General features: G+C 38.8%; 1 protein-coding gene across 7 annotated transcripts in view; it reads right to left on the bottom strand.

Annotated features, from left to right (window-relative positions):
• Positions 1 to 26,484, bottom strand: part of PDE5A (phosphodiesterase 5A) — a 158,716-nt gene that overhangs the window by 30,339 nt on the left and 101,893 nt on the right. For all 7 annotated transcript variants that reach the window (XR_007909494.2, XM_002717227.5, XM_008267901.4 and 4 more), the window contains exons 12-16: positions 21,618 to 21,764; positions 16,971 to 17,096; positions 14,243 to 14,337; positions 4,703 to 4,790; positions 886 to 986 (exon numbers count right to left, since the gene is read on the bottom strand). Coding sequence is in view for 6 of the 7 variants with exons in the window: in XM_002717227.5 (XP_002717273.1) it covers positions 886 to 986; positions 4,703 to 4,790; positions 14,243 to 14,337; positions 16,971 to 17,096; positions 21,618 to 21,764 (557 nt within the window). In the remaining variant the exon portion in view is untranslated. The remainder of the gene's footprint in view (positions 1 to 885; positions 987 to 4,702; positions 4,791 to 14,242; positions 14,338 to 16,970; positions 17,097 to 21,617; positions 21,765 to 26,484) is intronic.

Below are 26,484 nucleotides of genomic sequence, written 5' to 3'. Positions count from 1 at the left end.
GCTTTGCAGCTGTAGGTATTTTTCAAATTCTCAGTAATTTGATAGTCTTTATTTGTAATTATGTTGAATAAACTTTTTTTTTTCTTTCATTGTAGTTAATCTTTAAAGGTCTTCAAAATCCAATGAAACAGTTACACGCAGTTACTTTGAGATACCCAACACTGGATATCTGTTATTCGATTTTATGGGTTCTATTCATTTGTACTTCTCATAAGAGTGACTAAAAGCATAGATGTGAATTCCTATACACAGGAATAGAGAGCTATGTTACAAGAAAATCCCGAGTGTGATTTCTTATGCCTCATTTCCAGACGTGCATTCTTTGATGATCTCAGTCTTTAAGTTGGAAACTAATGATTGCCTTAAAGCAGGAAAGTATGTTCTAGTTTCTAGAAAGGCAGTTTAATGAGGCAAATGCATAATCACAGATACCACTCCAATGCCTATTCTTATTTTACGATGGATAATTTCAAAGTTTTACATTAATACTCTTTTGCCAAAATCAAGTAAAAAGAGGCAAGAGACCTTGTTTGCTTTTTGCTCCTTTTCCTGCTTACCTAGGCTTGTATAATAGGATAAAGGAACTGTGAATTGATCACAAGTTGGGGAAATGAGGGAAAAGAGGGAAAGCAAGTGGGCTATAGAATCTTTAGACAACCTGACTTAGAATGACCCTCAGGTGGCTATTTAAGTCATACATAACTTCAGAGACATAATAGTAGTTTAACATCCAAAATAATTATGTATTCTGTAATTTTATCAGTAAGTAGCCAAAGAGATAGATCTTTTGGCTACTGTGAAGAAACTGCTCCATAATCTGACACAGCTTTGCCAGGACATTTACCCTTGTAATATAAAACTTTCAGGGTATTTCTTAAAACTTACTTAATGTACAGTGCCAGGTCTGTAGCTAAAATAGCTTGCTTGATAATTTTCAGTGCAGTCTTATATTCTTCAATGGAGAGGCCACTGAGAATCTGATTGCCCTTTATAAAAAATAAAAAAGACAGCCATCATTAGTGTCCCTTCAGAAGAAGCTGCTGAGAACATCTGAAAATAAAGTCACAAATCTTAACATGTGCCCAGTATTGTGAGCTCATGAATATGGAGGGCACCTGTGTACTTACAGTAAATACGAGGCAAAGTTTCCCCTGTACATCACCACCCCCACCTCACTGTCACACAAGAGAAAACAGCTGCATGATGTTAAGCTGCCTACATAAGCATTTTTCCCAGCTCTTAGACATTTTAGGCCTTAGTCCAGACCTAAAATATAACAGCTACCTATCCTTTCCCTTAGGTCAGATTGATTGCTGTAATCTGAAAACAAAACTGAAAAATCAATGCTGTATTAATAGTTATTAAGGATGGAGTGATGAAATTTTTGAACAATTGATTATTAAAAAGTCATTGCTCTGTGGCTTTTGTAATAAACCCAGTAACATTTCTGGTGCAAATTTATGTAATTTTCACTTAGTCACTATAGAGAACAGTGTGTATTCCTTAGGAACATGTCAGTACAGATGGGTAAAGGGCCTGAGTAAAGGTTCTGGTGGTATAAAGAAAACAGGAGTGGAAACATCCATAAGGAACATTTGAAAGATAGCTAATCCATGTGTAAATCATTTGAGTGTGTTCACTACATAAGCATTTTTTATTTCTTGCCTGTAATTTAAAGCATAGTGGGTTTCTAATCTTGAGCTAAATAAAACACACAGTTTGGGCACTCAGAATATACTCAAAGCAACATCTGTAAATCGAGTCAGATGTGCTTCCTAAATTCCAGGGCCAAGAAAAAACCCAGAGGCTTAAGAATGACATTGGAGGCAAAGATTTGTTATGAAGACAGGGGAACTGCTTGGTGTGCCAGGCTGGGGCCAAAACACATTGGTTAGAGGGTAACTAGATGCTGAAACTGAGGCATGGATCTAATTAATGACAAAAATCTGTAATTACAACCAAAAACATTATTTTTAAATATGAAATCATTTTAGACCCTTGGCCAAACAGAAGACTGTTTAGAAAATGTTTTTGATACATTTATTTATTACACCATGAAAGTTTTGGTGCTGTATGTTTATCTTTCCTCCCAAAGACAAAGGCTGTGTAATTGTGCTTAAAAGGATGAAATATATATATAGACTTTATAATTTGAGTTGGTCATATATACAGCCAGATTCTTCATATATTATGTTAAGTAAACACATGATACATAATAAATTAATTGTTAGTAACACAGGTAAATATGGCACAAGTATGTTAGATATACTTTTAAAAATAATGTTGAAATTTTCTTTTTCTGGAACTGAATTTGTAATAGCATATTAAAATGTAAGCTTTATCTCAAACACATAGATAGCAGATACCAAGAAATGTACAGGTGTCTCTGCTATGACACAACATACACATTCCAGAAAAGCCTTGGTTTTGAAGACCTACACACTAAAAGTAACAATTTATAGGAAAAACAATGTTCAGACATAGCACTCGAAGAACACAAACCAAACCAAGAATTGGCTTCTCTGAAGGTCACTCAGCCCTGCTCCTGCAGGTCTGGAGGCTGCCTCTGAGGGCATTAAACATGCACAAAGCAATTGAGTAAGAATGCGGATTTGTGGGAACCCTGAGACAATGCAGATGGAACTGGATCACTGAGACAGTAGGGCTATTAATGTGGGCCCTGAAGAAAGAAAAAGGTGCCCGGAGCCCAAGGCTGTCCAAAGCAAGAGAGAGTGAGCCTTGAGTACAAGTGTCACCTTTTTTTTAAAATGAATTTTTAAAAATTTATTTGAGAGGCAGAATATGAGAGAAAGCAAGCAAGCAAGTTAGCACTCGATCCCCTGGTTCAATTCCCTAATACCCACAATGGCTAGGCTGAGGCCAGGAACTGGAACTATAACCCAGGGCTCTCATGACAGTGGCAGGAACCCAATTATGCTGCTTCCCAGCGTCTGCATGAGCAGGAAGCTGGAGTCAGGAGCCAGAGCTGGAAATCAAACCCAAGCACTCTAATGTCGGTAGTGGGAATCTTAACCACTAGGCTAAATGTCAGTTCCCCAAGTGACCATTTTTAATATTCTCAGAAGGGAGAGGATTGTTTGTACAGAAGCCAAGTGGAGGGTTTTTTTTTCTTTCTTTCTTGCTGAAGATCAAAATTCAACTCCCATATTTCTGGCACATCTCATCCCAAAGAACTTGTGCATGAAATGATACAACTTCTAGAGTATACTGACATCATTTTTCTACTGAGCATTCACACATGAACTGACTGAATGAAACAATCACATGATGAAGCAAAACAGTCTGTACTAGACCATATGCAGACTTGATAAGGAAATTGCCAGACAGGCTGCATCTTGGACCTGCACCCCATGTAGTGATTTAGGGATGGGTGACAGTGTTCCCTTCAAGTAGGAGAGAGGCCTTGAAGTTCCTGTGTAGCTTAGTGCATGGATGTGGGGCTAGAGTGGTCTTGTTGCAGATTCATATCTGGAAAACGTAAAGACAAGGTATCAGCTGGCATCTACTGTGAGATATCCCCACAATGAGGGTGCTTTGCAGGGATCATGAAAAGAACTCAGCTTAAACATCCTCCAGGCACAAAGGGTAGGATACTCAAAACCATACCAGTCTGTTAAGAATGTTCTGGCCCCTCTTCTTGCCTGTTTTCCCATTCCATTCTCTAAGTCTGGAGAGGTAGGAAACTACAGGGGCAATTGGGAGTGAGGAAAGAGAAGAAACACAACGTAGGGAACAAGAGAAGCCAACAGTGCATAAGGGGGAAAACCTTACACTTAAAACTAAGTTCAAACTTTGGACTATTAATTACCCAGAACTGGATATAATGGATCCTGAATTGAGAACTGGAACCTCAAGTAATCAAGAAACCCCAAGTAATTAGAGAGCTTTTGCTTATAAAGCAGTGACCAGGAAAAACACAGGCCACCCTGAATTTTCTTCCAGAGGTCAGGAAAGAATTAGCCCTGCTGGGCAAACTTAGAGATACGGTGATAAAATTGCTTTAAGGTTATACACCTTATAATTTGTTCAACATAATAGTTGCAACTTTCATTTTTTTCTTATTAAAAAGGAAACATATATGCATATAACAGATGTGAATATTAAATAAACAGAAATAGAGTGTTAATTTCACTAGACAAATACAACCATTGTTAACATTCTGGTATATATGCTTTTAATCTTAGTTTTTCTTTAGCACAGGTATGTTTAGCATAGCATATGCTTTCTTATATAGATAAATATATTCATTTAAAATGAGTTATTGGATAACTTTATTCCTTAATAAAAGTTTGTTAGTGATGAGAAGCTTTCACAGAAAGAGGAAAATGCATTGCCTTTTGTGAAAGCAAACCCTAAAAACTATATAGACCACCTAATTTGCTTAGAAAAAATGACAATTAACTGAGAGTCACAAAGTACCAGCTGTGTTGCTAAGTTGGAATAGCCAAATAGAGTTGAATAGCCAAATTTCCCTTATCAGGCAACATTTAGATAGTTTTGGTTGTCACAGAGAAAGAGGTTGTGAGGATCTCAAATGTTTTGGCTTTGCCTTCCTTACCCAAAAAGGAATAAAGTATGTTCAAGAATTTATGATGCTGGGAATATGTCCAAAACCTAAAAATAAAACTGAATTTATAAAGCTCTCTTTTAAAAATTCCACAACAATAAATTAGGTACTTACTGGACTATTAAGAATCATCAGGCACTGGTCAAAATGATGGTGTTCCATGATTGAATGGCAGTAGAGTTGAGCAAGTGGGTGTTCACTTCTAAGAAAGGGAAAAAAAAATCAGCTTCCCCAATAGGTCTGTTTATCCATTTCTTATTATTATTTGTTAACTAAAAAAGAGGCTACTTGACAAAATTGATCAACCTAATAATTTTCTCTCCTTTTGTTGAGAAAAGAGTCATCTGAAAAATAAATGCAAAATGTCAAATTGTTTTCAAATACCAATGTAACTGATGCTGTTGAACAACTTCATTGGTTTTAATATCGATAAAAATGTGATGTAAGGAATAAGAACAAAGGACTAATTTCTGTTTAAACATGAAAAAAATTTTCCACAATGATTGTATCAACAATACTTTTCAACTTCATAACTGCAGTTGATTTAAAATGTGAAATTTGCATGCTGCTTTCTCCTATGAAATGCAGCTCAGGGTCAAGGTCAGCTTATCCATGTAGGCTTATATTGAAAAAAAGGCCTGGGATGGAACTAACTGTGGTGTGAGTGATGACAAGTGAGGGAAATGAAGACAGTCAGTGCTCAGGCACTCTTGGGAGGAGAAGGGAAGGGATCAACTGAATCAGAAGATCCTCCTGTGTGGGTTTCAGGTTATTTGAATGCAGGATATCCTGCTAACTATGTAAACTGAACCTTTGGAGGGAGCAGACACACTCTGGCGGAGTGAAGAGATAGGAAATGATATTACACCCAGTTTTCATCATATGTATGGGACAGTCACAAATCAAATGCTAACATGACACGCACAGTCCCCCACTTCATATTTCTCATGACCCTTCACATGTGAGTATCAAGCATGGGTTTTTACTATTTCGTCTATAAAAGAAAAAGCTTGTGAAAATCTCGGTTCCTAAAATTTATGTGAACATGGTTTATGAATTATGAACCAAAATTGATCTGTTATTTTTATACTACTATCTAAATCACTATTTAACTTTGCATTTAATTTTTTAGGAATAGAGAAACTACTCAAGATTGAAGAACTTTAATGTAGGAAAAAATGGGTAGAGTGAAAGGGACTTGAGGGAAAACCAAATAGTAAGGTGAAAAATAAAGATGAGAGAATGGGTAGTTTCATCTATTCCTATTGTTTAAACTATCACCTATACTGCTGACTCATTGTCATTATTATTGTAACTGTTCTTGAATTAACTCTTTCTTGCCTGATTTATTTTCCCCTTCCATATTTATTGAGTTGTGCTATGAGGCAGGTATAGGCCTCATCACTGGAAAGCAGGAAGACAGTGAATGCAGTACCATGAGCATATTTACAAAAAAGGATGAATTTGGTAGAAACAGGACTGGGGAGGTAAGGAGACTTCTGTAAAAGAGAGAGCCTAGATTAGAGTACAAGCAACCCAAAGGAAAAGAAGAGGTGAGTGGGTGGGGAAGGAGGGTTGATGGGAGGGAGCAGGGTGGGTAAGGAGAGAGAAAAGAGAGATGTCTGAGAGTTAGATTAGATAGGAGCTGTAATGCATCCTGATTGGGAATGAGATGAGGGTTTTAGGAGATGAAGGGGAAAGGGTGAATGCTAGGTTTCTGCCTTACGTAGCATAAGGATGAGGATCTCATTAACTGATAGGAAAAACGAGATAAAATGCTTAGAGATGGAGGCTAATGGGGAAAGATGATCAGCTGAGTGCTGCACGTGTTCATTTTAAGGTATCTGAGATCGGTCCTAATGCACAAAAAGATTTCAACCCAGTTCTGGACTGGAAGTACACATTTGGAATGCATTCACCTGTAGATGGTCATCTCAGCCATAGAGTGGGTGAGATGATCCAGGGAGATGGCCTAGAACATGAAGAAAGAGGTCTAGGATAAATAGAACCAATAATTGCTCTGTTTTTGAATCTGCCTTGCATTCTGTATTCTGTATTTTGCCAAAACTTCATCACTCAGTCTAGATTATGTTTAAAGTTAATAGAACAATTGCCATATCCTCATTCCCTTCACTTAAAATGAAAAAAAAGCTTCTAAAGTATGTTATTTTCACTTATATAAGAAATTCAAGGACATATGATATTCCTTTAATAACTTTTTTTGTACCAGGTGATAGATATTTCATATGTTTATTGCCCTATTAGCTGATAAACCTCTTGAATTTAGTGATAACTGTTTTCTCTAGTGGTACTAATTGCCATGGACTGAGAGCCTATAACATGTCAAGGCACTATGCTATGCCTTTCATATATATTTTATTATATATATTATATAGATTTATATAGATTTATTTTATTTATTTGAAAGGCAGAGTTACAGACAGAGGTAGAGACAGACAGAGGTCTTCCAACTGCTGTTTCACTCCCCAAATGGCCACAACAACCAGGGCTGGGCCAGGCTGAAGCCAGGAGCCAAGAGCTTCTGGGTCTCTCACGTGGGTGCAGTAGCCCGAGCATTTGGGCCATCCTCCACTATTTTCCCATGTGCTTTAGCAGGGAGCTGGATCAGAAGTGGAGCAGCTGGTACTTGAACCAGCTTCCATATGGGATGTGGGTGCTACAGGCCAGAGCTTTAACCCACTGTGGCACAGTGCTGGCCCCTATGTCGCTCATATTTAATGCTGACAATAACCCCTATAGGGCACTTCTATTCATAACTTCAAAATTCTCACTCCCAGCTCTTCAGTTATTGATGTAGAGTCTGGTTCTATGGATACTTTATCAGACTTAATGCAAGCACCAATTAGAAGATGCATTGCTCTGGCACACCCTGTGTACCTCTCATTTCTGCCCTGAAGCTATCTGACCCTAAAGTTGGTGCCCACTGGAACTCTTTCTGCATTCACATTTGTTCAGCCTGGAAGGACTCAAGGCCTGTGTGGCTACCTATGATTAATGGGGTACGGAGGTATATAGAAACTAGCTTTTGCTTTGTAGGCTAAATCCTAGGTCTCATTTCATAAAATACTTCAAAAGCACCTGGCAGGACTGAGCACCAGTCACCTGTCTGTGTAGACACTGGGATAACTCATCCTTTTACTGGCTTCCCCTTCCCCCTTGTTTCACTCCTAGTCCTGCATCTCCTGCTCCTTAGGGTCATATTCACTAACAGGCTAAATGCACACCAGCTTTTACTGAGGCTAGCCTTCAGGGTAATGCAGGCTGAAATTTCTCTGAAACTGGAATTTTTGCATTTGTTTTTAGAAAACCAAAGGTTCAGAGAGATTGCCTAACTTGCTCAAGGTTGGTGTCAATGGTGGAGTTGGGATTCCACATGGCACTACAGTGTCTCAGGACACCGCAGTACTTTGCACACAGGCTCCACTCCCTGACCTAGTTAGGAGCTGGACAGAGAAGTGCAATTAGGTGGCTATAACACGAACAAGTTAAAACTTCAAATGCACATTGCATTTTCAGATAGTGCAGAAAGTACTGTTTCACAGTAGAGAAAATTCTTGGCTTGTGACACAGATGAATGTAAACTGTGTTTGTCTTTACTTATAAGCACATTCTAAAAATACAGTTTATGAATCAATAAAAGGGTGACAAATGCCCCCAATTTCCTGTTTACAAAAATATTCATAGAAACCAAAGTATTCTACATCCTTTTGCTTTTCATTTTTTCCCAAACATAAGATTATGTTGCCTCTTAATTTGAGGTTGCATCAGAAGGATTTATTCAAACCACTACTGCTGCAAAATTTTATTCTCATACTGATCTCACTGCACATTAGTGGACTGGCATACCCTCCCTGCATTTTCCTCTGTCCAGCACAGTTGTTGATCCATCTCTGAGAGTGGGTATTAGGATACCCAGGCAGAAAGCAGTCCAGAAACAGCCTTAGAAATCAATAAAAAAATGAAAGCCCTATGAGAAAAACAATCTGTCCACCTTGGTCCTCAACTGTTCACAAATACTAAAATTGTCCTCATTCTGTTTATCATCCACATATAATAGTCTAGGCTTAAATCTGTACACTTTTACCCATGTCAACTCCATTTAGGTCTACTCTGCATCATTATTTCTCTCCAAATGTTCACTACTGTTTTCTTATGCTTTCCGTTTTTTGTAATCATATTCTATGATACAAATATTCAAGTTGGTGACTCATTCGATATTTTGACTACACAGATCTTTGACCTCATTGACACTACTGACTGTTTTAACATTAAAAATCGACATTGGCCTATCCCTTTGTTCCACAGCTAGTATGGGTACTGAGCATATTTTCTTTGCTACTGCCTTTATCCACCAAACAATAAAGCAAGATCTTGAATTCTTATCTGTCATTAATAGCATTCCTTGTGAAAACAGCTAAAACCTATAGAGCTTTTAATATGTTCCAGGTACCATTCCAAGCACTTTATAATTATTTATATTCCCTTAATTCTTATAAAAACTCTATGAGATAGCTAATATCATTATCCTATTAAACAGAGCTAAACAGAAAAAGAGGTTAAATGCCTTGCCCAAGGTCACACAGTGAGAGGAGGTATCAGGATTTGAACTGGCACCTGATTTGATTTGGCCTTAACCACCATAACTACCATAGCCACTACATAGTGGTAAAAGGACTAACTAAATTAATACATAAAGTGTTAAAAAGAGTTCCAAGTGCCATGTAATAAAGATAATATTAAGCGTTAGCTTATTATAACTATTAGCATCATTATTTGACATTAGGACTAAATGAATTTGTACTTTATTCATATTTAGATTTCCAGTTTCCCAAGACTTCCAAAGTCCCAGGGATTATCTCATTCCTGGATAAAATGGACTTTATCCACTTTGAACTTCACAGGTGATTTGTGCCAACTCGAGTACCCTTTTAAATCTCTCAGATCCTGCTGGCCCTCTCTTAGCACTGTGCCAGTCCATGACTCCAGTTCATTCCTGTTCCTCTATTATGGGACAGAGAAGACTGTGAGACAGTATGAGTTTTCCTAGTTCTGATTGTTGTGGCTACCAGGACTTTTTTTATTATTGTACCTCTAATCTCAAAAAAACAAAAACAAACAAACAAAAAAAACACCCCATGGGGCTGGCACCGTGGCTCACTTGGTTCATCCTCCACCTGTGGCGCCAGCATCCCATATGGGCACCGGGTTCTAGTCCCGGTTGCTCCTCTTCCACTCTAGCTCTCTGCTGTGGCCCAGGAGGGCAGTGGAGGATGGCCCAAGTGCTTGGGCCCCTACACCCGCATGGAGACCGGGAGGAAGCACCCTGTTCCTGGCTTCGGGTCGGCGAAGCTCCAGCCGTAGCGGCCATTCGGGGAGTGAACCAACTGAAGGAAGACCTTTCTCTCTGTCTCTTTTTCACTGTCTAACTCTATCTGTCAAGTAAAAAACAAAACAAAACAAAACAAAACATTAATTTGATCATTCTTACTTCTTCTACCATCCTTTTTATTACTTATTAGTTTCTCCTCATTGCCAAAACTCCTTAAGCCTCCATCCTTCACAATAAACACACACACACACACACACACACACACACAAACTTCCTGTTTTGTTTTAATGAGTAGCACCATCACTGTTCCAAATTCCTGGATCAGAAGTAATAATATTTCCCCTTCCTTCCTGCATAAGTAGATGTTCAATAATGAACCAAAAAATTTTTTTCTCTTATTCTCTTCCTCTCTCTAGTTAATACTCATATCTTATTTTCAGTTTACATCTGCTGTAACATGGCTTTTATTATACTATACACTGTAATGGCTCCTTGTTTTTCACCATATAAAATCTAAAATTGTGGCATTAGTTTTTGTAATCCTAACTTAAAAGGGTCTTATAACTTCTACTTGTTCATCTCTTACTTTTCATTCCTAGTCATTGTGAGCCTTGAGACCCTAGCCAGGCTAGCCATCAACACAGTTCCATGAAAACTCTCACCTCATGCCATTTCTGGAATATTGTTATCCTGTCTCTTCTCCAAATACAATCCAGATTAAGTCCCACTTCCTCTACTGACAAAGAAGATGGACAAAAAAGTCTTGACCTATGACCTCTGTCGTGCATTTACAGTCTATGTTGTTAAACAACTCAGGACTCAATAGATACTTCCCTGCAGTGACCACTGTTATTCCATGCGATTATGACAATTCCTTTATATAGGAGTGGGATCTTGGGACCTAGTAACTGCTCATTATCCATCTAACTAAATAAGTGGGCCCACAACAGTATATATTAGATATTAGCCTAATGTGGGAAATTTCTCTATTTAACCCACATGTTACAACTCTTCTAGTGGATATCTGTACTTTGGACATTTTGTTCCTATTACTGCCTATTTAAAACATAATAATTCAATATCTACCTGAAGTCACTCTCCTTTATCTACTGATGTGGGAGAGGTTAAACATGGGCAGTGAACTCTTTTTTTTTTTTTTTTTTTATTAAACAGATAGAGTTACAGACAGTGAGAGAGAGAGACAGAGAGAAAGGTCTTCCTTCTTTTGGTTCACTCCCCAAATGGCCGCCATGGCCGGCGCTGCACTGATCCAAAGCCAGTAGCCAGGTGCCTCCCCCCGTGCAGGTGCAGGGGCCCAAGCACTTAGGCCATCCTCCACTTCCCTCCCGGGCCACAGCAGAGAGCTGGAGTGGAAGAGGAGCAACCGGGCCTAGAACCCGGTGCCCATATGGGATGCTGGTGCTGCAGGTGGAGGATTAGCCATGTGAGCCACGGCACCAGCCCCATGGGCAGTGAACGCTTAAGTAGTTCACTGGGCTACATGTAGTACTCCCCCATAAATGCAATTTTTTTAAAAAATTTTATTTATTTATTTATTTTTGACAGGCAGATTTAGACAGTGAGAGAGAGTCTTCCTTTTCCATTGGTTCACCCCCCAAATGGCCGCTGTGGCCGGCGCCGATCCGAAGCCAGGAGCCAGGAGCTTCTCCTGGTCTCCCATGTGGGTGCAGGGCCCAAGCACTTGGGCCATCCTCCACTGCACTCCCTGGCCACAGCAGAGAGCTGGACTGGAGGAGGAGCAACCGGGACAGAATCTGGCGCCCCGACTGGGACTAGAATCTGGTGTGCCGGCGCCATAGGTGGAGGATTAGCCTAGTGAGCTGCGGCGCCTACCCTAAATGAAATCTTATTGAAGAATTAAATAATGAATCAAGAGACAGTTCCCAATTCAGGGAATATCTTAACTTCAAAGTAAACTTCTAAAAAGATGTTCAAAAATGAATGAAGAGAATTTTAGTTTTTAACTTTGTTACTCCATGGCACTTTTTATTTTTTTGAAGTATTGCTCTTATTTCTGTATCACTTTTTATTGTTTTTGTTTTCTTTACATATTGGTTTGATAGATTCAGATCCAGACACTGTATATCTTTTTTAAATGAGTTCTTTATATGGAAATTTTTATAGTACTCATATTCACCCAAAAGTTCCCTGGTTTAAAACATCCTACTTTGAGTATCACTCAGTTACCAGCAAGGAAAGAAAAAAGAGAAATATTCCTGGAAAATTCTTGGTTTCCCTTACTCAAACCGCAAGGATGTAGGAAGAAATAAAAATCTTTGAAACTGCTTTAACTTAAAAAAAGGTATTATTACTTGATGGAAGTCTGCTTTGTGGTGTGTGTGAAAGCAAGATTCTGCAGTCTATGACTTTTTCCCAGGACGTTTATTTATTTATTTTTTTTATTGAAGAGATGATGACTTTTTTCCGGATAATTATTTTAAATAAACAAAATGGAAAAAACAGTGTGTTGTCTTCAGTCTATAGGAGGGCAATGCAGCATCCTAGTGCAATGCACACACTGGTAGTCCATGCAGTAATCATGCCATTCAGTTCTGAAGTAGGGAGGGAACACAGCCAAAGCTGACTCTGACTTCTGGTCATGCTGATCATAAAGGCTATACTATGTGGCCTGACTCTGTGCTCTTACTCTTCTCATGCTGGTGCCCCTTTCATGATTACTCTCAGTGTTTACGGAGGATCAAAATCACATAACAAAGTACAGGGGACAAAGGACATGTTACCCAGTCAGTTTTCCAAAACAGTGGATTTTCAAGAGGAAACAGCTAGACCATGCACTCAAGCAAGAGCTTGCTATCTTTTCCCATCGAAGGTCAGCAGAGGACATGTTACTACATCACTACAATTCTTTTTACATGAAGTTTTCCATTTGTTTAGATAAAGGGAATGTGATTAGAGAGCTTTCTGGAATTCCCTCCAGATATCAGACAACTGGAATTTCCTTAAGAGATCTCCCCATTAGTTAAAACACTTGCATACTTAAAAAATATGTTCATTAGTAAGATATTTTGCCATTAAAATGTAGACTTTTCAAATATTTGCAAGAAAATACAAATACCACAGTAACTCAACAATTTGATGAAAAGTTTTGTCACCTTTAACATCTTGGTTGTCATTGCAAATGTCATGTAATTATGGCCTTTGAAGGAGTCTGAAACTCTTTCCAAAGGATTTGTATCTTACTCTTTTTTTTTAATGAATTTTTTTAAATTTGAAAGGCAGAGTGAGAGAGGAGGAGGAAAAGGAGGAAGAGGAGGAGGAGAGGGAGAGAGAGAGAGAAAGGGGGAGGAGAAGAGGAGAGGCGAGAAGAGATCTTCCATCTCTGGTTCACCCCTCAAATGGTCCCAACAGCTGGGGCTGGGCCAGGCCAAAGCCAAGAGCCAGGAGTTTCACGTAGGTGCTGGGACCCACAGACTTGGGCCAATCTCTACTGCTTTTCCAGGTGCATTAGCAGGTAGCTGGATTGGAAGTGGAGCAACCAGGACTGGAACTGGTGCCATATGGGATACTGGCACTGCAGGAAACGGCTTAACCTGCTGTGCCACAGTGCCAGCCCTGGTATTTTACTCTTAAAATCAGCCAAGGAGCAGATTTCTGGTGATTATGAAACAACCATCTCAAGCACCTACTGTGAAGATTTAACATTTATGTTAATATATGCACTGGGGATGCTACTTGGTATTGTGTGCGATCTCTTAAAACTTACACCAACCCCAGGAAGTGGGAGTACTGGTGCTTCCAATGCCCAGGGCCATACAGGGACTGTGCAGAGCTAGGATTTGAATCCAAATCTGACTGCTGAGCTCAAGTTCTCCAACACTGGGCTGCAGTACTTCCAGCAAGACCCAAAGCTGCCTTCTACTGAACACTTCCTAAGTACACAAGGGCTGAGCTAAGACCTTTTCAAATATTATCTTTTCTATTCTTGGGTGAAATTCTACCTTTACTGAACGAGTATTAATACTTTTCCAAAGAAGCTATTAAGCTGGGTACACATAAACTAAATCAAATGTCATGGTAATTATTTAATGAAATAAGAATCTCAACATAAATATTTTTTCAATTTCGGGGCTGAAACATTACCAAGAGAAGATTGGGCTTACATTATTTTTCCCACTTCCCTTGAATGTAACCAGAGTATATTACAGGACCTCGACCAATTGAAATTTTGTACCATAAGATTTTGCTGGGGCTCTAACTTTAACAAAAGTACAGTTCTATAATTTCAATGGAACTTTTCCTTATTTTGCTGAGGAAAGTCTTACCTCTGTATGTAAGAGTTATTCACACCGCGGTGATCCAAATCATGGCTTAGTGCAGCAATCAGCAGTGCAAGTATCTCCAGGTCAGTGAGCTTGTTCTGCATGACCAAAGGCATGGAGGAGAGAAAGGGAGAGGCCTTACTCAGTGAAGGGTGATGTGCTACATCTTTTCTGTGACCTGCTTTTTCCCTCAGCACTTTACATACACACTTCTTTAGAGTCACAAAGGACTCATCCTAGAATCCTGCTCTCCAAGGAAATGGCTGTATTTTGTCATTTAAGATGAGGTTACTACAAATATCCCTTATCAACAGAAAGAGCTGAGCACCTCAAAAAAGTAATCTGCCTACAGTAAATACCAATAATTGTTAATTTTATATCTGTGGAATTATAATAACCTTTGTTATTTTATAAGATTTTTTTATTTTTATTTATTTTTTTTTTAATTTTTTGACAGGCAGAGTGGACAGTGAGAGAGAGAGACAGAGAGAAAGGTCTTCCTTTGCCGTTGGTTCACCCTCCAATGGCCGCCACAACCAGCGCGCTGTGGCCGGCGCACCGCGCTGATCCGATGGCAGGAGCCAGGTACTTATCCTGGTCTCCCATGGGGTACAGGGCCCAAGCACTTGGGCCATCCTCCACTGCACTCCCAGGCCATAGCAGAGAGCTGGCCTGGAAGAGGGGCAACTGGGACAGAATCTGGCACCCCGACCGGGACTAGAACCCGGTGTGCCGGCGCCGCAAGGTGGAGGATTAGCCTAGTGAGCCACGGCACCGGCCTATTTTATAAGATTTTTTTTAAATTATTTATTGGAAAGGCAGAGTTACAGAGAGGTAGAGACAGACACAGATAGAAGTCTTCCATCCACTGGTTCACTCCTCAAATGGCCGCAACAGCCAGAGCTGGGCCGATCCAAAGTCAACAGCCAGGAGCTTCCTCCAGGTCTCCCATGTGGGACCAGAGGCCCAAGGACTTAGGCCATCTTCTAGTGCTTTCCCAGGCCATAACAGAGTTGGATAGGAAGTGGAACAGCCGGGACTCGAACTGGCACCCATATGGGATGCTGGCACTGCAGGCGGCAGCTTTACCTGCTACACCACAGCACTGGCCCACATAGTAAACTTTAAAGCCTGGGTTTCTTTTAGACCCCTGCAGGTTCTGCTTTACTATCAGTTGCTTGGTCCTCAAGGGATGTGGGTGATATGAATATTAAGTGAGAGGACAGAAAACAGATGATTAGGAATGCAAAGTTGGTTTTAAAAAGTTGCATAATATATTCCCAATTCAAATATGTTTTAATTTTGAGTATCTGCCATTTGTATTATCTACACTACTGTTCTTGTTAGTTAAAAAAAAAAAAAAGGATAAAATCATCCTCATCTCTTTTCTGTAGGAACTGTATAAACACTCTACATAGGTTTTATAACATATTAAGGAATCATTATTTTCTTATTTCTCACAAAAAACAAGGATAGTTTTCAATGGTAATAATCTTTATGACATTTCCATATCGCAACACAGGTTATCCTATTTCTTATAAATGTTTGCTATGGAAGGAAAACAATATCATATGACTTCTTGGTAACAGTGACCTCTTTCAGATCTATTGAGTCAAAATGTCAACCTATGACAGTATAGAGAGAGAATACCATTTTTAGATTACTTTTTTAAAATGAGCAGGGGAGTTCTGAATTAAAAAATGTTACGGCTGGTGCCGCGGCTCAATAGGCTAATGCTCCACCTGGGGCGCTGGCACACTGGGTTCTAGTCCCGATCGGGGCGCCAGATTCTGTGCTGGTTGCTCCTCTTCCAGTTCAGCTCTTTGCTGTGGCCTGGGAGTGCAGTGGAGGATGGCCCAAGTGCTTGGGCCCTGCACCCCATGGGAGACCAGGAGGAAGCACCTGGCTCCTGGCTCCTGGCTTCGGATAGGCGCAGCGCACTGGCTGTAGCGGCCATTTTCGGGGGTGAACCAACGTAAAGGAGGACCTTTCTCTCTGTCTCTCTCTCTCTCTTACTGTCTAAATCTGCCTGTCAAAAAACAAACAAACAAAAAAAAAAACAAAAACAAAAAAAAAACCACAGTTACATGATGGATGCCTGGAATCACTTACCTAGAATAACTAGACGATTCTCACTGAAGTTAGAATCTAATGACAGAGATATGGATAAAATTTGGCTTGGAAAGGTTGGAAAGGAATGAATTACTTAAATGTTTTCTGTATTGATCTTCCTTTGAAACAGACTCTGGTCAATGTACATGAAACCAAACCTTAACACAAATGAGGACTTGTAAAATTAGGTGAGTGCTCCAGAGAAGGTAAAATAGAGAATCCTGGAGTTACCTATGAAGCCAAATGCAGAACTTGGGTAGCTTTTGAAGAATTCTACTATGGAGCAGGTTTAGTGTGAACATGAGAAATATAATACTTTTTTTATTCTTAATGCTGTACTATTTTCCTCTGTAGAAAAATTTATTTTCCCAGACTATTTATAGTGAAAATGTCCCAAAGATTCCATGATGTATTTCAAATATTTTAAATATATATTATGTATGAAAGAAAATTGGTAACTAAGTATGTTGCCATGAGTCCTCCTTAATTAATGAAATAGAATTTTTTTGTAAGTGGAAGTAAATATTTTCAATTACTAGTACACAATAAAAAATTATGCTGTATATCTTACTATGAAGTGACAAAATGTCTCAAATATATGAATGACTCTTAAAAATACCTGAATTTTGCCTGATTTTAAAGCAGCAAACATGCACTGAGCTGTATTAAAGGCATGTCTCCAATTATGGTAGGCAACATTCTTCCGATAATTCTTCTTAACACTTAAAATCCATCTGCACAGAACCTTCAGGAAATAAAGCATACACTGTAACAACAATTGCTTACAGTTATCACACATTTACTATATTCTAGGCACTTTACATACCATTCACTGTTAATCTCTACAGTGGTAGAGAGCAGCACTACTATTTTGACCATTTCGCAGCTGAGAAATCTGACGGTCAGAGGTAACTTGCTGAAGGTCATGCACTAGCAAGAGGCCAACATTCAAACGTGAGCAGTTTGACTCCAAAGTCTACAGTGTTAACCACCACATTAACTAAAATGCAAGACATCTCTGAGAGGTCTATCTGGCATGGGTAGGGTAGGGCACTAACTAGATCTTTAAAGGATAAGACATCCTGTGTCATCAATTAAGACAGTCTAAAGAGTTACATCTGTATGGCTTCACTTTTAGAGAGCCAAAAAATCAGCCACTCTCAAGTTCTTTCCACATTTCTGCGTTGTGTATCTGCAAAGGTATTTAGTGCAAAGCTCTGAGGAAGTGGGCTGGGAATAAAGTATATATCAAACATCAAGGACAAATTAGAGCTATAAGTGCCACTATTATCATTAAATCATTGTCCTTTAAACTATGCTTAAATATTCAGGCAGAGGTACTTCTTGGTTTTCAAGATGTAATATATATATATGCAAAATAAAGCTCTGGGGTCCACATGAAAAAAAAAAAGTAATTTCAAAGATGGGAAAAAGGATAGACTGTTTAGCAAGTATCCCAAGTTGTGTTTAATTCAACTTCTAAGTGGTGTATTACATAAAATCCCCAGGGATTCATGGGCCCTAAACATGGCTATTCTGTGTTTGTGCTAGCATCAGAATCTGCCTCTCTTCAAATCTGGATGATTTAATATTCTTTGGGGATTTGCAAAAATAAATATGTGCTTCTCTCTTGCATATATCACTGGGGATGCTTCAAACACAAAGAGCACTGCCCTAGGGAATGGAAAAAGAATGTTGCTTTGACAATATTCAACACAATATGATCGGCTACAGAAGTAGGCCCAGACAAGGTTTCTTCATTGTTGTTGGAAACTGCTTATAGAGGATTTGGTAGAAAATGAATGCTTTCATATTCTCACATTTCTCTTCAGATCTTTTTGCTTCTGTTTTATGGCTCAGTTCACAGGGAATTCTGATAACAAAGAACCCAATGTCTCCAAACTCTTTCACCCTGAGTTGCTGTATATCAAGCAGAGGATTTGTATGCGCCGATGGCTGACATGTGTTCACCCTAAGTACACTGCAGCTTCTTTCATTATGATCTTTTCTGAATAAAGCCCATCAAGAAGATGGTGGATTAATCCTACTAGAAGAATTTTTAAGAGCATTAAGTTTCTTTGATATGTTTAGGAACTATAAAATGACATGATATAGAAAATTGCTTGCAATTAATTAAAGTAGCAAGAAAATAAGCAGTAAAAAACAAAGAACTTTTGGATATATCTTTTTACTAATCAAAAATTTACAGATATAAATAAATATTTATATATGCCACATAATGTGAAACAATGACCAAAATGACTCAATGGGACATAATTCCTGATGTACTACTCTATTAGATTTTATTAAGATAGACCTAATAGAATTGGATAACCCAATGGATAGAGTAGTTAGCTAATACCTAGATTTAAGCTCAGTTTTAAGATTCTGTTATCAAGATGTTCTGAACAGCATACAGGAAATTTTGGATATGCTTTAAGCATTCAAATTTGTAACAGTATTTTGTATATAACTAGTTCTAGTTATTTGTAGTTTGGATGGCTCTAGAGAATGTTTTCAACACACACCAACAATTTGGAAGGCTTCCTAAGATGCTATGGGACAAAAAGAAAAAAAAAAAAAGAAAACAGATCAACACCTGCCTTTAGGAAATTCAGTTAGCAGTGAAAATAACAAAAGTGCATATATCAAAGGAATAAAGAAACATAAAATAGAGACTGCAAATTTATAAACAGCCAAACAGCATTCCAAGTGGCATGAAGTCATTCCTAGAGTCCTCCCATGAACAGAGACACTGAGGAGGGCTCTGAAGAAGGGAAACATGTTATGGCATGAAGTAGGGCAGGCAAAATTCAGGAGACGGATGGCATGTAAAATAAACACACAATCAGATTTGTTTCTGTTTCAGAGATCAGCAAGAGGCAAGGATTACAGTGGTTACTGATGAGAAACTCAATATTCAGAAGCCACTTCAAGACAGGAGGACACATCTATCAATATGGAATAGTCTTTGTCAGAGCAGCTTCATAATTCTAACATCCTCTCCAGCAGTAACATTTTAATTTTATCATACTAAAATTATACTGACAATAATATCTGAAATAAACAAAACAGAAGAGGCACTAAGGCAGGAAGGCCAGTCAGAATGATTATGGTGTTCAAGTTGATGTTGGCCAGAACCAGAATAGTGGTTATTCAAATAGAAAAGGAAGGTAGGTGAATCAGACATTGAAAAGAAATATTTTCCTAATAAACAAAAATCCAAGAAAAAAATAAGAATAAATATTGCTATAGAAACTGTAAGTATCTATCTTCATTACCTAATCCTCAAATGGTATCTGCAAGCCAAAAAGAAAAAAGATCAACTTACATAAATTTCATTAAAAAAATACAAAAACCCCATTCTTCTCTGGCCAAGCCCTTCACCAGAATCATCACTAATTTCCAGCATAGGACCTCTCAGGAATAGAGAAGGATTTGAGACATTATGTAGATTTATAGGGTCCTATAATTAGCAAAATGCAGTGTTAAGCTTGACATTTAGAACCTCTGGCTCCTAAATAGATCTTCATCCTATTAATAGAGAAGGCTTCTACAAATGAGTCTTATAACCTACAAGAAATCTGATGGGTGATTATGACAGGAAAATTTGGCCTAAGAATATGATAACTGACATGGACTCTGCACCAAGTGTTAAGCAGAATTGCAGACACAGAAACAAATATATACAAACAGCACACTGATGTACGTTTAAGTATCACAAGATTCCTACAAGGGAAGTAATAACATTTCCCCTTATGAACATATGAGGAAAGTAACAGTGTGAGAGATTAATTGCTCAGGGAAATAGGGTTTATCACTAGTAGAACTATGACTCAAAATGTATGATCTTCCTAATCTATAATGCAGTCTGAATTCCTTCAATTGTAATACTGGGATAATAAAAAACAAAAGTATCTTTCTTAAAGCTTGTTAGATAATAAATAACATAATATCCCTTACTACATTCTAACAAAAGTCAAGTACTGTAATAGAACAGTCTTTGGACAGTTGTTCTTTGTTTCTACACTAAAACAAAAGAGTAATATGAGGGTACTTCAAAATGTTTGTAGAAGTGTGCATTATGAAAAAACAATGCAAAAACTGTTAAGAATTTTTTACACCAAAATAAACATCTTCTAATTCTATTTTCCACAATTTTTTTAAATTATTCTCATTTAAGATTTGGCTAAATTCAAGAAAAAACTAGACTCAGGTCTCTAGTGATACCATAAATGATTCTCTGTTAATCTTATCTGTATTCACCCTTAGTTTTCATTCCTAACCATGAGGGCTTTGACAGCAGAGACAACCCACTGCTGAAATATGCACCTGGCATAATGCTGAGTACACAGTATATGTTAATACATTCTCATTCTGTGAATTAATGGAGTGCTAAATGGTAGAGGCCTTCAAGATATTTAATTTTCCAGATAAGAAAGCTGTAGAGGGAGACCAGACATTCAGCTGACCAGAAAAAATAACTCTAAAGGCAAGATTACTGAATTTTTTTCCCCAAACAGTCCTTTCTGCTCTCCTTTATTCTTTGATGCTACAGATGCAGATCTTATGAAACAAAATTGAATTCTCTGGTATCTCCAAACTGATATCAAAAGGTACTTATAAAAGTTGTAGTTTCTGAGAGAGGAATAAGATAACATAAATGGTTAAAATCAGTTTTCATCTTCACCCCATCCAGGTGATCTCATTCCAAGTAGGCTTGGCCTCACACTAATCCCCTCTCCTCCCTCATTCCCCCAGGAGTTGACTCTGCTTTGTCCTCCCCTGTACATTGTTATCATAACTTCCGGCAATCACATCGTGTAACTTCCCAGCTTCAAACCCCTCAGCGCCTCACCACTGTTTCCAGGATGCAATCCAGAGTATTCTGAATGGCTTACAAGGTCCTACATGATTTGCTTACCTCTGTCTCCAGCTGCTTCTCTTGCCACTCTCACCCCTCAACCACTGCTCTAAACCATTTGTACTGTTCTCACTTTTAATACCACTCTCCTTTATTCAGCCTGGTGGGAGCCCAATAAATGTCTTTCTAATAGTTGATGATATTTCTTTCAAAATATCAGGTATGTACTAGGTGATAGCACCTTGATGGGTGAAGTTTAATTCTTCCTCTTCCTTACTGGCACTCAAAATCAATTCATTCATTCTCTCTCTCTCTCTCTCTCTCTCTCTCACACACACACACACACACACACACACATACACATACACATACACACACTTTCCCAAAAGACATCACTCCTACCTCATGTTTCATCTGGAAGTTCTGCACAAGGTTGAGGTCAGTGAACATCCGAATTGTGCACAACGCTGTTTCCAGATCTGACAGCTCAAAGTCACTGAAGCTGAAGTCAGTAATTTTAAGGGTCTGGGCAGATGGCACCACAGCCGCCTTAGGTACAGAGGGGGAAAACAAAGTAAAATAAACTTAATTAAAGCAGCTGTAGTTCACAAAGTTTTTTCCATTTTGCTATTGGGATAGCAATTTTTTTTAAGTTACACACTAGAATTGTATAATATAGGAGCAACTTACATTTTTTTTTAAACAACAGAGCCATGTTGGGTATCAAATATAGTTCCAGCTAGGCTAGGAGAGGACAGGGTGCTGCCCTGAGATTATACCTAGAACCTTAAGTGCCATGAAGATCCCCAAGAATTTAGCTTCTTTATGCATCCCTGGTGTTATTCACTCAGCTGTTATTTATGGAGAAGTCACTCTGGTACCATCCCCTGGCTTTAGGCTGAGAATCAAGTGGTGAGCAGGATGATGGTAATGGGCTAAGCATTTCACATGTAATCTTCAGGACAGCCTTATGAAGTGGATACACTAACTCTACTTTTTCAGGCTCAGAAACTTAGACACAAAGAGGTTAATGTTAACTAATCCAGCTAGCGAAGGGAAGGATTCAGGCCTCTAATCTAAGCAGGTTGCCCTGCTCACAGATGTGACTTAGCTCCATGGTGCAAACTAGCAGAACTTGTCTTCACCACACTTGCTTTACCCAATCCTGGTCCTGACGGTTACCTGGGTGTCCGCTAAAAACCATCACTTGAAGACTCTGATTCAGTATGTCTGGGATGGGACTCAGGAAGCTACTTTTGTTTTCTGTAGGGGGGAATTTTTTTTTTTTAACAGCCTTGGTTTTGATTTCATGATCATTTAATCATAGCAAACACCTGCAATTTCTTCAAATGTAACTTGTTCTTTTTCATCAGTGTTTCCATTGTACCTCCTGCTTCTCCTGTGAAGAACTCCTAAGACCCAGTAAGCATCCAAAGAAGGAAAGTGCCCCTTGAAGCTAGCCCCACTTGGGCCTGCTTAATTTTAGTAAGTTTACTATAATTTAATTTTGTTTCTATTTGACTCCTAAACTACCCTGGGATCTACACTTGAGGCTGTATCTTATACTTTTTAATGAATTATGAGTGGTTTTAATATTTGTTAATACGGATGCTTATTAAGTGAATGGGAAGGAATAAAATATCATTCCCTTCATTTGTTAGTAAATTGTTTTTTTAAGTAAAAAAAATTAAATGTATTTATCATTTATTTGAGAGGCAGAGAGAGAGGGAGCTCCCAACTGCTGGTTTACTCTCCAAATGCCTATAATGGCTGGGGTTGGGCAGGGCTGAAGCCAAGAACCAGGTACTCAATCCAGTTCTCCCGTGTGAGTGGCAGGACCCCAACTACTTCAGCCATCACCGCTGCCTCTGGGAGTATGCATTGGCAGGAAGCTGGAGTCATGAGCTGGATCCCACTGGGAATTGAACCCAGGTTTTAATTGCTAGGCTAGATTCTAGTCCCTAATTCTTTTTTTAAGCTCTGGAAGCTTCTTGGGAAGGTGAAGCCCATGCAACTTGTGGTAGAAAATTGCAGACTTGGTAGGTGCATTCCGATCTATTTTGTTTGGTATTTTTAAAAAAAAAAAATCACAAAATTTCTTACACTGTTTAAAAATTGGGAGAATTTATTAACAAGAAAAGATTATCTGCTTCTCTTGAAAAACCAGGCCGTTCTGAGCCCCAGTTCCTGGGAAGTAACAACTGGCCAAGCCAAGGAGCCCTGGTTCCCTCAGACTGAGCAGAGTCTGGGGCTTCTCTCCTAGGCTTCCTGCTGGACCCTGTGGGCACTGGAATTTGCAGGAACCCCCACCCCTCCACCACTCACCATTTACACTGTCAGCACTTTGTGAACATCAAGCGGAGATTAACCTGATGAAAAGAGCCTTTTATTTGATTTGGGACAGAGGGAAGAAAAAGAAATCTGAACCAGGTTCCTAAACTCTTTAGGTTTTCTATAAACATCTGCCTTCACTGCCATTTTTCTGAGGGAAAAAAAGGGGGACAAAATAATAAAATCTTATGGAGCAATTAGATTTCCCCACCAATCTGTGGGCACTTGCATGTTCTGCTTATCCTGGCCTTCAGATTTCACTTCCATGTACCTAACCTGTTTAAACTTTCAATGAATGTCACCCTCTTCCTACTCTTAACAATCTTTCTCAAGACGAAAATCCACAAGAAAATATGCATTCTGTTAAGCCAGTTCCACAGGCTAATGCGTGGGCTGAAACAGAGGAAGAGAGAAGGATTTAAACTGTTTAGATAAAGGCCTTAGTTGTTTACCCCAGCCTCCAACATCAGAGATGGAGCAGTAAACTCCAGTTCTGCAAGTGTGGAGGTGGAAACAATCCCACCTTTTAACTCAAAGCAGATAACAGCTGCTTTCCTTAAACACACTGCACTAGACAGGAGAACAGATGTTTTTTCCTTAGGGCATCATTATTCTTACAGCAGGAAGTTTTCTTTCTTTCCTTCCACAAAGGATCCTCTAAAAGCTACAAGAAAGAGGGAGCCAACACAGCTTGTGCTTCTCTCTAATATGCACGGCACTCTCATTCCCAACCCTTCTCCACCAAGAGAAAGGAATCTTGTTTTTTCAGTCACGCCACACCAGGACTCAGACTTTCTGAGCTGACCCCATGCGGCCATGCAGAACTCTTCCTTTAGAGCCTTGTGGTCAGGGACCCAGAGTTTCCAAATTTTGGGGATCAATTACTATGCCAAGAGAAAGTCAGAAATCATGTAAAGTTTTTGTAATCCGCTCCTTTGATCATCACAAAGGAATTCTGTGTTGTTTGCCTTGGAAAGGTTAGGAGTAAAGGTGATTTTCAGTAAAACCTATCACTCTCACCATTTCATAAGACAAAATATTCTAGATTTTACTAACAGCTGGGAATTAAAGTATGTGATATTTCTGGGATAGGGCATACATACACAGTTTCAGATGTTAACAGCTTTTCCTGTGGTGGTTCTATTTGTTAGAATTTGCAAAGTGAAATTTCTGCATCTGACTTTTTAAAGGGGATACTATAACTTTACTGCATTACAGTTTTGAAGGCTAATAGAAATAACACATTTTAAAGATTTTATATAATAATAAAATACTATAAGTTGGTATGTGCATTTTTATGGTTAAATAATCCAATTTGAAATCTCTACAACCATGATACCACCTAAACCACCAAATACTGCCTGTTTCTCTCTCCACAAGAGTGCACAATGGCTATGAATTCTCAGGCAACAGCACTTAGCTATTTCAGCGCTCGATTCAAATATGGTTAAGCTCTTGTAGGCCTATAGTTTTAATTTGTGTCAAATTAGCCAAATAAGAAACATAAAAAGACAAACTCACTGGGTTAAAGAGTCAATCTAATAAACAGCTTGAAACTATATATATTCTTCTAAGTTCTTTAATTGCATGTGCTATTATTTAAAAGAAATTCTTCACTGAAGTTACCTTTCTAAAAATATTTTGGGCCCCCTTTTCACTATTCTCAAAAAAAAAAAAAAATCAGTGAAACTCACTGAGTGGAACTCAGGATATCTTTGAGAGTGGACCTGTCTCTTGAGTTAAAGGAAGCAGTGGTCAGTCATAAAAATATTTTTATTTCCCAATTATCTCAGATCAAAACAGTTCTGAATATTATATGACTGATAAGGAGCTAACTATGAACTTGATCACCAGTTGACAGAATCATAGATCAGCTGCCACAGTTACAAGGTGAAGCATGTGGTAGGAAGGGACATATGCTATTGGGGGTTCCAGTCCTGATATCACACTGACTCTGTTACAAGATGGTCAGCCTCTCTGACTACTTTTTCAAATTGTAAAATGAGAAAATTTAATTAGAATCACTCTAAGATATAATATTCTTTGAGTTTATATCTCTGTGTCCAGAGGGTTCCAGCACGTTTTTCTGCCTTCTCGCTTTGGAACCAAATATCATACAAAATGTGATACCAATGTCATACCAATGGAGTTTAAATCTTGCCACTGACCTTTTGTGTGAGACACAACTCTGCCTCTGGTTCCGTCAGCATTTAAGTAAAAGGATAGGTGTACTTTCGTGGTTTTGATATTGCATTTTTTCATGGTTGATTTCATACACATTATTTTGACCTTGAGTATTCACAAGAGGGAGAAGGGATATTCCATAACTTCTAGCTTAAATAGAGTACCTAGTCTCTGCATGAGTGTAGAAGAGGGTTAGGTTTGATTTGTGGTAACCTCTAATAGCAATAATGTTTGAAATGAAAACTGAGTTTGTTGAAATTGCCATATTTTAAAAAAAATATTTTCATCTTGCTAGGCAGAAGAGAGTCAGAAGACAAGAAGAGGAGGAGGTAGAGTAGAGGGAGGGACGGAGGGAAGCAGGGAGAGAGAGAGAGGAAAGAGAAAGAGAGATTCCATTCACTAATTCATTTGCTGATTGCCTGCAACAGCAGCCCAGACTGGGCCAGGCTGAAGCCAGAAGTCTGGAATTCCATCTGGGTTTCCCACATAGGCATAAGGAACAGAAACACTGAAGCCATCATCTGCAACCTCCCTGGATGCATCAGCAGAAGGTGGATTAGAAGCAGAGGAGCTGGGACTCAAATCAGCGCTCTGATAGGGAATGCGAGCCTCCCAAACAGTGGCTTAACCCACTGTGCCACACGCCTGCCCCTGCCATCTGTTTTTAAGGTTAATTAATACTTCACATTTCTGGATCTCTGTAACTCTTTCTCCTCTAACTGGAACATACACGTACAAGATTTCAAAACATGAA

The sequence above is a fragment of the Oryctolagus cuniculus genome, chromosome 8 (genome assembly GCF_964237555.1).
Source record: "Oryctolagus cuniculus chromosome 8, mOryCun1.1, whole genome shotgun sequence".
NCBI classification, from domain to species: Eukaryota; Metazoa; Chordata; class Mammalia; order Lagomorpha; family Leporidae; genus Oryctolagus; species Oryctolagus cuniculus.
This window is presented reverse-complemented; position numbering and strand designations above follow the sequence as displayed.